Source organism: Mesitornis unicolor, unplaced genomic scaffold (genome assembly GCF_000695765.1).
Source record: "Mesitornis unicolor isolate BGI_N332 unplaced genomic scaffold, ASM69576v1 scaffold12279, whole genome shotgun sequence".
Classification (NCBI taxonomy): domain Eukaryota; kingdom Metazoa; phylum Chordata; class Aves; order Mesitornithiformes; family Mesitornithidae; genus Mesitornis; species Mesitornis unicolor.
In genome coordinates, this window is record NW_010206601.1 from 20,706 (window position 1) to 32,711 (window position 12,006).

Consider the following 12,006-nt stretch of genomic DNA (forward strand, 5'->3'; position numbering starts at 1 on the left):
TTCTTCAGCATTTTAGGCCTGGTAACTCTTTTAAGACATACCAGTAGTAGTGATATGTCAGCACTTCGGATGGATTAAACAATACTTGCAAAAGACAAATGGCTCATGGTTTAAACTGGCACCTATTCCATAATGATAGCGGAGTAAGTATTTTAGTTCAATGTAGATAGTTACATTTTTGTCAAAAATACTTGTATGTATTGAGGATGCATAGAGGTCTTCTTGAAACACCACGTAATGCTAAAGCTTAGTCTCAAAGATAACTAAGTTTAAACAAGAAGTTCTTCAACGCCTGAGCAAAATCAGTTGCAAGTAAGTCCCTACTGCTTGCATGTTAGGCAGCAATTGATGCTACTAAAACTTCAACTGGCAAATTGTTGATGTTTGAAGCTGTATATAACACCAGCGGTCTTCATAGCTGGTGTAAGTGCATCATGTGGTCACAAACAGAAAAGTGTCACGTGTCACTCAGATGTGAAGCCTGGCTTTCTTCCCATGGTATCTTTCATAAAATTTTCAAGAGTTCACATTTCAAACGGCATCAACTGTATATGTACAGCTAGTTCATACAACTACACCATTACGGTTCTGACTGAGTTTTAAAATTTTAGTGGAAAAGGTGAGCAACTTAAATTATGAGATGGTGTCTGGCTGCACTGAAATACTGCTGCAGAAACCAGCTTTACTCAAATGTCAAGATGTTACAGTTTCAGTGGAATGCATGTCTGATAACTAAAACCAGTAATTTAAGTGACATTCAGGCTTAATCTCTGCTGTGTAGTCAGTATTCCAGTGTGAAAGGTGCAAAGTATACTTGGTCTTACAAAAAAACAAATAAACAAACAAACAAAACAAGACCAACCAAAAAACCCGCCACCAACAACCAAACAAATGGGAAAAAGCCCACCCCACAAACCAAAACACCACACAAATCCCACCCCGTAAATAAAGCTTGAGTGTTTTCATTTGGTTTGTGGTTTTTGTTTGGGGTTTTTTGTTTTGCTTTTTGGTGGTGGCTTTCTGGGAGGTTTTTGTTGCTCATTTGTTTTTAGTGAAGTGTTAAATTCCCAGGGCTGGAATGGCCAATAGTGCTTGTAAGGAAACTTGTTAAAAACCATACAAAGTGTAGCAATATGCATGCTGTAGCTTAAATGTTGGCTCAGTACCTGTAAAATGGGCTCCTTGTAAAAGTGGGTTTTACAGTAAGGCTCTTCAGGTATGTTCTTACACTGAGAATTTCTGCAATTTAGTTCAGTGTTAAGAAAACGATTACAGTACAGTTGAGGTAACTTCTCTTTGTGTTCTGGGTTTTGTATCCCTTGTGACCCCCTGGCTCACTTCATGTTTATCCTTTAGGCTGTTGAGCTGATGGAGAGAAGTGAAATGCCTTGCCAAGCTTTAGTAAGAATGCTGGCCAAGAAACCTGGTTGGAAGGAAACAAATTTTCAGGTAATACATTATCTTTCAGTAACTAATAGCCCCTTTTTCTTGAAGATATCTAGATGTATATGTGTGTCTGTGGATATTTGTATGTATATCTAAGTTTTAAAAGTAGGTAACAGCTGCCTGGTATTACTGATTGTCTGTGTATACCTATAGATAAAAAATTTGTGTATATGCACAAATTGTGTGTATAATCACAGAAATTCATAGAGATATACACAAGTGTATATATAAAATGCATATTTGTGTACACGAAATGTTTCAATATTTAAAACATACACATATATGTGTGTGTGTGTATATATATACACACACACACAAATACATATTTTATGTATACATTTGTGTTTACCCACAAATACATGTATTTTATATATCTATAAATACATAAAAATACACAGAATACAAAACTTGGTCTAAAATAGATGAAGGCATGAATTAACTTCCTTGCTGTTATGCATGTTCCAGGTGATGCAGATGAAACTGCATATAGTTGCATTGATTGCACAGAAGGGAAACTTCTCCAAAACTTCAGCACAGGTTGTGTTGGATGGTCTTGTAGACAAGGTTGGTGATGTGAAATGTGGGAGTAATGCAAAAGAAGCCATGACAGCAATAGCAGAGGCGTGTCAGTTGCCATGGACTGCTGAGCAGGTGAGTGAGCAGCAAAGGTGTTCTTCCAGTAAATAAACTGAGAAATATGTGGAGTGTTCTTTCAGTCTGAGGGGTAAATCCTAAATCTTTGGTTTTTCTCTGTTCCCTGAAAGTGATTTGTTTGCCCTGAAGATACCTCCTAAGGCAGAAGTTAATACAAGTTCCTCCAAAAGAGGAAATACTGAGCAGTAAATCAGTACTTTGCTGAAATATTGCTGAAGCAGGTACAAATCCATAATAAGGGTATATCTGGCTGCCTTTCATTACTTCACGAACTTTTGGTCCACTTCAGTTCCACTTGTGTTCTGCTACAGTGTCACAAATTTTTCCTCATGTTACCCCAGCTGTTTCTGTTTATTTGCAATGCTTTGTATTTTACACAGTTGTCTTCACTCCTTTATTGCAGTGCTTTGTCACCTGGCTTGCCTTTGAAAATTTACATTTAACTCTGTTCTGTTTCAGGTTGTGGCTATCGCCTTCTCTCAAAAGAATCCTAAAAACCAGTCAGAAACTTTGAACTGGCTTTCAAATGCAATTAAAGAGTTTGGCTTTTCTGGGTATGTCCTTTAAGTAAATTGCTAAGACAAACTTGAATGAAGATGTTTCTAAATCTAGGTCTAAGAATCTGTTTTCTTTGTCATCTTGGTCTGAAGAGGGTGTCTGCAAGTGCATCTGAACTTTTGTTCCTTAAACGCTGATGCTAGCTCTGTCAGGTGTTCTAGATCCAAATGTGTAAATGAAAGTGTCTGACATTACTAATGATATAGGAGACTGTTACATTACTAGATGCTTTATTCACTCAGCCTTTTCTGACAAGCATTCTGCTTAAAGTTTATATACTATAGGAGTGGGATGGGCAAGGAGCCTGGGGTATTGCATGTCTGTTATTCCTGTATTACGTAGATACACCTGCATCCGGGTGGATCACTATCTTTTATACTTAAAAAAACCTCAGAACCTGACAGCCTACAGAAAAGTACATACCAGCATGCTTATTGTTCTCTTTGGGAGAGATTTTGAGGCTGATAACAAAATGAAGTTTTAGTTAACAAAATAGCCATTGTTGCATCTGGCGCAGTGAGGGTAAGAAATGGATTGTCCATCAGAACCTGAGATAGCATTCTTTAATTTTTAACCACTGGTCTCTCAACTGAATGTGGTCAAGCGTATGCAATACAGTTTACTTGTGAAAACAAAATTTCTAAGCATTGAAGACTTAAAATATTAATTTATTTGACTACTTGGGCAGTTACTATGAGTGTCCAAGTTGTCTTGCAGCTATTAAATGGATAGTAACATTAAGTCTGGAAAATAAACTCTCTTCTTCAGTAAATTCCTTGAAAAGTGTGTGTTTACAGCAGGGTAACATCTGTGTAGATATGATACTGGAACATTTGAGACTGCACAGAGTAAGCTTCTGTGATTTCCTGTTTTCCACTGAATTTAGTGGTGGTATAGAAGATTCAGTAATCTAAACCGTCCTTTCTTTTTCTTGTAAATATCTCTTTGAAATTTGTGCTTTTTTCTGGAAGAACTTGAGACAAACTAACACAAAAACACCCGTCACTTTTACCATGTAGTGATATATCAGGTACTTAAAATTATTCTAGACTTATTCCTCGGGATTTCAGTTCTAGCAATCAGGTGAGTGATAGAATTTAAGAAACTTTACAGCTCTAATAATAGCTGTCTTTGATATAAATGACCTTATGTTTACTGTTGATTTTCATAGTAGGCTATTCTCCAAACGGATCTTTCAGTAGTTATTTAGATAGCTACCATCCACGCTGTGTGTGTTATTTTATAAGCACAAATATCTTCTGCTTGTAAGGTACTTGTATGAATCTGTTCTCAGCACATTGGTTTTTTTCTTTAGCATATCGTGAAGATTTTGTTTCTTGTTGATGCTTCCTGTGTGGCATTTTACTTATGGGGGATATTTTTCCCACAGGCTGAATGTCAAAGCTTTCATCAGTAATGTGAAGACAGCTCTTGCTGCAACTAACCCAGTGAGTAAATTTTGAATTTTAACCCCAAATTATTATCGATCCTTAACTTGAAGACTGAATGCTTTTATCCTCTTTCTGACAGGCTGTAAGGACTTCTGCCATTACCCTCCTGGGAGTTATGTATCTTTATGTGGGACCTCCTCTGCGAATGTTTTTTGAGGATGAGAAGACAGCCCTTCTCTCCCAGATAGATGCAGAATTTGAAAAGGTAGGAAGTGTAGCTATTTTACTACCATGTATCACTAAAACTACTTGGAAATGCCAGTAGCTGGCATCTGTAGTAATATGGTGGTCTAATCTGTGTTTTTGTTAGTGAAACAGATTTTTGAAGACAGCTCACCAAAGCATCTGCAAACTTGTTATGTCTAGCGATGTCAGTAGTCACTTTTTTCACAACAAATTTCAGAAGTTTCTGGTTTTGTTTGAATAGCATCTTTTAGAAGTCTGTTGCCCTGAGGCAGCAGATTTGTATCATGGAACTGGTTTTTATTTTCATGTCAAATGAAAAACTCTAAAATAGCTGTTCCTGATTTTTGTGTTGCTTGCAGATGCAGGGGCAGACGGCACCAGCCCCAACTCGTGGCATTTCCAGGCACAATACAGGAGGGGTGGATGATGGTGAGGAAGAGGAACAGGAGGATGTTGGGAATGATGTTGTGGATCTCTTGCCAAGATCGGATATTGGGTAGGTTTGGATTCTGCAACCTAAAGATGTACTTCCACTGCAGTTCAAAACTCTGTGTTTATAAACACTTTCCAAGCAGAAATCTGTGGTGTTAAAGCACTCAAATACAAAAAGACACAGAACTGAGGAAATGGGCTTTTTACCTTTTTTACTCTTACAGTGATAAGATCACGGCTGAACTAGTGTCTAAGATTGGGGACAAAAACTGGAAGATCAGAAAGGAAGGTCTAGATGAAGTGACAAGCATAATTAATGACGCGAAGTTCATACAGCCAAACATAGGAGAACTTCCAGCTGCTTTGAAGAGTCGTCTGAATGACTCCAATAAAATCTTGGTATGTTATTAAAAATCCTGTTTCACCTGTTTCCAGCTTAGAAGTTGAGACAAACTATTCATGATTTCTGAACCTTGCTTATTACTCAGTCTGTTACAGCATCGTGAAATCAACAGTTGGAAAATACGCAGTGAACTGTGTATTCCTAGATTACATGTTTGCCTGTTTTTATAAATAGTCTTTTTTAAAAGAGCCTTCAAAAAGGGGAAAATCTACCTCTATTCTGAATGTAATGTAAGCAAATTAAAAAAAAATAGTTTGAATAATTGCTCTGCTTTTGACAAAAGTGAAATGTCCCTTGTTTGAAAATATTTTTAGTTGAACTTTTATTTTAATTTACTCCATATTTTAATTTACTTAGGAAATAGAAATAACTTTTACCAGTCTGATGAATTTGAAGTCTGGAATAGATACCACTGAGCAAGCATTCTAAAGTAAAAAGCCTAGGTCTACAGCAGCGTTAACATTTTCCTGTGTGACTTGGAGTTTTGTGTGCGTGGTTGTAACGGTATTTTATTCAAAGCCTTTTTGTTTATGTGCAGGTGCAGCAAACACTGAGCATTCTTCAGCAGCTAGCAACAGCAATGGGCCCCAATATCAAACAGCATGTGAAAAATTTGGACATTACAGTCCTAGGAGACAGTAAGGTAGGACACTTGTCAGGATCTCTTTCCTTCTTGCTGTTCGCTGAGCTATGCCTGAGAATAACTATTGCTACTTGGCCTTGGTTTTGATAGATGGATTATAGCTAAAACTTCTTGGGAAGCTAACAGGTTTTTTTTAAAGGTTCTTGCCTAAATGACAACTTATTATCCAAATGTAAACAGAACACTTACAACTAGTGCCAAGCTTGTATAATGTCAGTGTTGAGCTTGTCGAGATGCTATGTCAAAATCTAAGCTAGGACCGTGGAAAAGAGCTATTTGAAGCAATGGGGGGAAGGAGGCTTGGGAAGATGCCAATGTCTTGTGCCAAAAGTCACAGGCAATTGTCAGAGGTGGCATACTTCAGATGTCTGTACTCTGAATGTGAGTAGGAAAAAAAAACTACCTGTCCCAGACAATGGAATGAATTGGACTAGTCCTAGGGCTAGATAAAAACTTAGTTCAAATTGTTTTCTCATTAAAAGTTTTTTAAAGAACTGAGATTTTACGTTGAGTTGGATTCTTCTTTTATTCACCGGTTACCTTGACAGAAATATCAGTCTCCCTTCAGTTTGCAAGTACATGGTTTAAGGATAAGACCAACTGTGATTAACCTGTACTATTCCTAAAATGTGTAATACTAGTGTTACCTGTAAGCACTGTAATGCTGACAGGATTGTATGCTTATGCAGACATTGTTACAGTTGTAACTTTTTAAAATGTGCTACAGGATTTACAGATTATCCAATTGCTGGAGTTTTTGAAGATGAGGAGGATCCTTTTTAGGTCCTGTTTTGAAATGTTGGCAGTGGACCCACTGAATAGTTTTGGAAAACCAACAGTTTGTAGCATGAATGAAGACAAATTAAGTTTGGGTGATGGGATCTAAGGCCTCTCTTTTGAGCATCTATTTACCTGCAGGACACGATTTATTTCTTTTCCTCAATCAGATTAAAGATGGTACAAGCCATTTGCAAGGATGCTCACTGCTTGTTTAGGTGCACATCTGGATGAATCAGTTTTAAATGCGAAGGGAACATACTAAGTCTAAATGAGTTTGTTAAGCTATCAGCTTGCCTCTGAAATTCAGCCTACAGGACGGAAGTCATATGTATGGAGTTGCATCTATATTGATAATATTCTGAAGAACCATGAGTGTTAAATACTTCATCTGACTTCGTAGCTGCTTCAAAAAAGGGTGGTGCTCTAAATTTTGTGTGAAAAAAACACTGAAGATGGAAATTGATAGGGCTCCCCTGTTCGCAGTTTGACTTTTGCTCATGTGTGTCCTAGATAAGAGTGCTCTAATAAGAGGCTCCATAACCCACTTGCCTTGATTTATGAATGTGCTAAGTCTATTTTAAACATAATCTAAATCACTAACCTTATTCTTTACCTGGTTTGAGGGTTAGGAGACTCCAAAAATTGTCATCAATGAATGGTACGAAGTGCTTTTAAAGATACCTTCTGTCCCTCTTTATTAATCTTATGTTTTTTAAATGGTGGTACATAAGTGTAGTGTCCAATTCGGTGACTCCTGTAGCTGATACCATTGCTTAAACAAAATTCTTCTTAATTGTAGACTTCTCAAACAGTGAGTAAAATTGAGGATTTCAAAGCCTATCATGTAGAATCTTTTTGCTTTCATGGGAAGGACAAGTCTATTGCTGCTTCTGTCGTAAACTTCTGACCCCTCTTTAGGATTATTTTTCTTAAACCTTGTTCTTGCTACAGAATAACGTTCGTGCTGCTGCACTAGCAACTGTGAATGCCTGGGCTGAACAAACTGGCATGAAGGATTGGTTGGAAGGGGAAGACCTGTCTGAGGAGCTCAAAAAAGAAAATCCTTTCCTAAGACAAGAGGTAGGCTTCTGTTTAGTGAACTTCACCCTCTGCTTATCTAATAAACACAGTCCATAGCAAGTAAGGATATTTGATCTATGCAGACTGAAGTGACACAGTGCTATCATTACATGAGTAATCAAGTAGCTCTGTGTTCATACTGACTTAAAATTGTTAAATGTCAAAGGGCTAATAATGAGCTTTCTTCCTGCATGATAGCTGTCATCCAGATTTCAGTGCCTCCGAAATTCAACTTGGTCTGTTTTGATTGGCATTTTCAGAGTTAGTGTGTTTTCTCTCAAATTGACCACATGATAATGAAGACCAGAACTGAATGGGAGGCATTAATATATTTGAGGTTGATAAAGAGCAGCTGGAATTCTGATGTTACTTTCTAAAGGAAGAAACAGCCTGTGTAGTCTTAGCAGACCAGGCTCCAAGTTTTAAGACAGCTGCCTAATAACATACTGTACTAAATTTTATTATTTCTTTTAGTTACTGACATTAACGTTGACGTGGGTTAGGAATGTTTGTCTGAACAAATATTTGGGGTGGTTTCTTTCCAGTGTGCATGGGGTACATGGACTGCTATTCGGGCTCTTGTGGTCTGACAGATCACTGTGAGCACTTTTTATTATTAATTTTTTAAATTTGAATATATTTTTTTTCTTATAACTTTCTTTCAGCTTCTTGGTTGGTTGGCTGAGAAGCTGCCTACCCTCCGTTCTGTTCCTTCTGACCTGCTTTTGTGTGTGCCTCACCTGTACTCCTGCCTTGAAGATCGAAATGGGGATGTGCGTAAAAAGGCGCAGGATGCCCTGCCATTCTTTATGATGCATCTTGGCTTTGAGAAGATGGCAAAAGCCACTGGCAAGCTGAAGGTATTGCTGTCACTACAATTAGATAACGTGACCTTGAATGAGTAGATATTAACAAGTCTCACTCACAATTTCCAGACATACTGTACTGAGTCATCTAAACTAGAATATAGATGCATAGAATATTTTCAGCAGAGCTGAAAATAGCATCAGGAGGCTACAAGTTAGACCGTTCTCTACTTCAGAAGGACTTCTGCCACCACAGGTTTATCACTTCAGGAACTTAATATTTATTCACTCTTGCTTTTCTCCTGGAAAAAAAAAATCTTCCTGCAGATAGTTCACGTACCAGTTACTGTCCACTTGTATGCCTTTGAGCACATGCTTTAAGATGACTTCTTAGCAATTTGATCTATCTTATGGATCCTTGAGTGCTGAATCACTGTTAGGGCATTCCATTAATGTCATAGGACTGCTCACCTAGAACAAATTGCAGGTCCACATTTCCCGTAGGTCTTGCAGAAGAAACTTAATGGAAAGATGTTATATTTCAGAGCAGAAATACTTGAAAACATGGATCTTTTTAAGATAAGTGTCCTGGAAGATGCTAAACAGAGGACAGCTTGTTTCAAACTACTGTCATTTTCCTTGTCTGTGGCATGTCTTAGTAATCAGTATCACCAACTTTTCCAAACTTAACACTTCCCCACCCCTATCTCTTGTTTTCTAGCCAACTTCCAAAGACCAGGTGCTGGCCATGCTTGAGAAAGCCAAAGCCAACATGCCAGCCAAACCAGCTCCTCCTGCTAAAGCATGTTCCAGAGCAGCAGGGGGAGCAGCTCCAGCCAAATTCCAAGCTTCATCAGGTAACCTCTCTTAAGTTCTGGGAAATAACTGAAAATAGTGTGGTTTTATTTTCCCTTAAGAAGATGTATCATTAAAATAGCCCTTCAGTGTACATCTATGTTTCTTGAGAACATGGGTTCTGTAAAATTAATTCTCTGGGAAGGGGTTTTATTTCCAGTATCTGACTATGGAAATTGGTGCATTATATTAAATCTGTAGTATTAAGTTTGATCAAGATGGCAGGTTGATTGTCTGTGGGGAAGAGCTTGTAGCTGTATATGGATGATACTAACTGCAGTTTGCTGTTGTAGAGTAAATTTTATCTAGATTGAGAAGCTATTTTGAAGGTAACTTTCAGAACTACACTTTATAGGTTACCTCTGTGGTCTGGACTGATAGTAAAAACAGTGCTTCATAGATGCAAAGATTCTGGTGCCTGTCCAGTATTTGCTCTATTAACTTGGAAATCTGCTTTAATTTCATGGTTGTTTTTTGTGGTGTGTCTTTTAATGTCTGTACGTGCTAGAAAGTTAGTGAACATGTAAACAAAATTACTTAATAAAACGTTAGTACTTCTTGGTTTCTAAACTAAATTAACACATATAGATTTAATGCTTTGCAATTTTAAAAGACTGTCCTTGCAGAGAATCATTCAATTAAGTTTTTGTTTACTTAAATTCTCTGTGGATGTATATGTGTGGAAACAAGCAAATAGTCTTATGCATCTGTGTTGTGGAACTCAAGCTTTCAAGTATTTGGGGAAGCTTTTTGACAGGTAAGAAGGAAGATACTTAGCAGGAGGAGAGGAATTCAGCGTATTTAAGATTTTAAATAGCTGTGTGATCTAGTGAGTTCTGTCTGCAGTTGTGGTCTTAACTTGCAGTTGAGTCAGCTTCCAATGTTGGAGGTTTTTCTCCTTTCCACAACCATTTGTCAACTTGGTATTGAACCAAAAACCCATGGACTAGAGGTGTTTTTCTGGTAATACTAATCTGATTTTAAGGTAACATTTTAAAAATGTTGTCACATTACTGGGGAAATACTGCAGATAAAAATTATAGTTTGCTGTAGGGCTGCCAGAATGCTTGTGCTGACACAAGACAGGGTAATGAGATCAGGAGAGAGGTGATTTATCTCTTCAGCGAGTGCTGTACCTCGCTGCTAGGGCTAGTTTACCTGGGTGCAGCTACAGCTCTAGACATTAGCCCGCACAGCATATGTGTGTGTGCATTTTTAATATAGTTTCAATAACAAATTTGCTAATATATTATGATCTTAATTATGAAAACTTTGTATGCTAACATGGAATATAAAATTCTCAGACCTCTGTGTGGTAAGTTTATTGTATCTGTGAACAGTTTTCCTTCTGTCTTAAGAGTGGAAAGCTGTGCTGACGCAGAATGGGCTTGTTGGTAATTTGACGTGGTCTGTTGTTTCTCCAGCACTTGCTGAAGATTCCGGATCTAATACCATGGAATCCAAGCCTGATCCCAAGAAAGCCAAAGCGGGAGGAACCTCCTCTAAAGCTAAGGTACGTTGATTCCGTTTAGTATAACATCAGTTCAATGAAGTTAATAGTTGTAGTTCATTAATGTACTACAGATAGAAGTGTAGCCCTTGCTAAGGACTGCTTTTACTGAGAATCTTTATGCTTGTCTGCGTTCTAAAATGATAGGTGTTTCCTAAGTCAGTGTATTCTTCTGTCAAAACTCTGGTGGTAGAGTTAATGCCTTTGGTGTGAACGCATTAGAAGGTTTGGATTTGTAACTGTTAAGAGAAAACAGTTGTTTAACAACAAAGCCTTTTCTGTGGCTTATTTACAGCAGTCAGATGTTAATAGCAGTATGTCCAAGGGCAATACCAGTCAGTCCAAAGGTAATACAAGCCTCAGCAAAGGCAATACCAGTCTGACAAAGAGCAAATCTGTTAAACAGGTATCACACTGGGTTTTATGGATGTGTGTGGGTGACTAGCACACTGGTTGAGTGATGTATTCTGTTTCACAGGGTACTGCTGTGCACACTGTCATGGGTATTGCTTCCACAGCAGCAGAGCACATACTTATAAAATTCTAATCAGCATTATTCTTCTAGCTTCTCTCTGGCTCTTGTACACATAGGCAGCATGAGGTTGGCTGATATCTAATGCTTGCAGTTGCTTGGACCGAGGAATATATAGGTCTTGTGTTTCCTGTTAATACGTTGCTTTTTTCAGGGTGTACAGGGGAAGAAAGTGCTAAGCAAGCCTAATTTGAAGGAAGATGATGATAAATCAGGTCCTATTTTTATCATAGTCCCAAATGGGAAGGAACAGAGGATGAAAGATGAGAAAGGTCTGAAGGTGAGAAAAATCTGAATGTCTTCGTAAGTTTTGAAGGAGTGTAATTATAGCACATTCTCCTGGTTTTAAATTTAAAATTAAATATGCTATGGCATGAAAGTGCTAGTCTTTGTCTATCCCTTGGATTTATTATGTAGTTCTATAGTTGACTATCAGTCATATCTGGTTTACTGTGGTGTTTCTCTTCTGATTTCCAAATTTTGTGCATTTATACACTAATGAAAACCAAAGAACTTCTTACAACTTCCAAGAGATGATCTTTGGTTATGAAGTATCATCAAGTTTTTACCTGAAAATAGTTGACTAATTTTGGAGTTCTGGGATACATTGTAAATGCTTTAGTATTCTTACTTTGAACAGTTCTGCTTATCAAGCTTGACTTTTGTAGGG

At 37.7% G+C, this 12,006-nt stretch overlaps 1 protein-coding gene across 2 annotated transcripts in view; it reads left to right on the forward strand.

The window, feature by feature from the left end:
* The window catches only part of CKAP5 (cytoskeleton associated protein 5), a 39,935-nt gene that overhangs the window by 14,345 nt on the left and 13,584 nt on the right, over window positions 1-12,006 (forward strand). For both annotated transcript variants that reach the window (XM_010191829.1, XM_010191830.1), the window contains exons 15-27: window positions 1,357-1,449; window positions 1,912-2,097; window positions 2,560-2,654; window positions 4,049-4,106; window positions 4,189-4,314; window positions 4,655-4,791; window positions 4,952-5,126; window positions 5,669-5,773; window positions 7,505-7,633; window positions 8,299-8,493; window positions 9,161-9,296; window positions 10,719-10,807; window positions 11,491-11,616. In XM_010191829.1, the coding sequence (XP_010190131.1) occupies window positions 1,357-1,449; window positions 1,912-2,097; window positions 2,560-2,654; window positions 4,049-4,106; window positions 4,189-4,314; window positions 4,655-4,791; window positions 4,952-5,126; window positions 5,669-5,773; window positions 7,505-7,633; window positions 8,299-8,493; window positions 9,161-9,296; window positions 10,719-10,807; window positions 11,491-11,616 (1,650 nt within the window). The remainder of the gene's footprint in view (window positions 1-1,356; window positions 1,450-1,911; window positions 2,098-2,559; window positions 2,655-4,048; window positions 4,107-4,188; window positions 4,315-4,654; window positions 4,792-4,951; window positions 5,127-5,668; window positions 5,774-7,504; window positions 7,634-8,298; window positions 8,494-9,160; window positions 9,297-10,718; window positions 10,808-11,490; window positions 11,617-12,006) is intronic.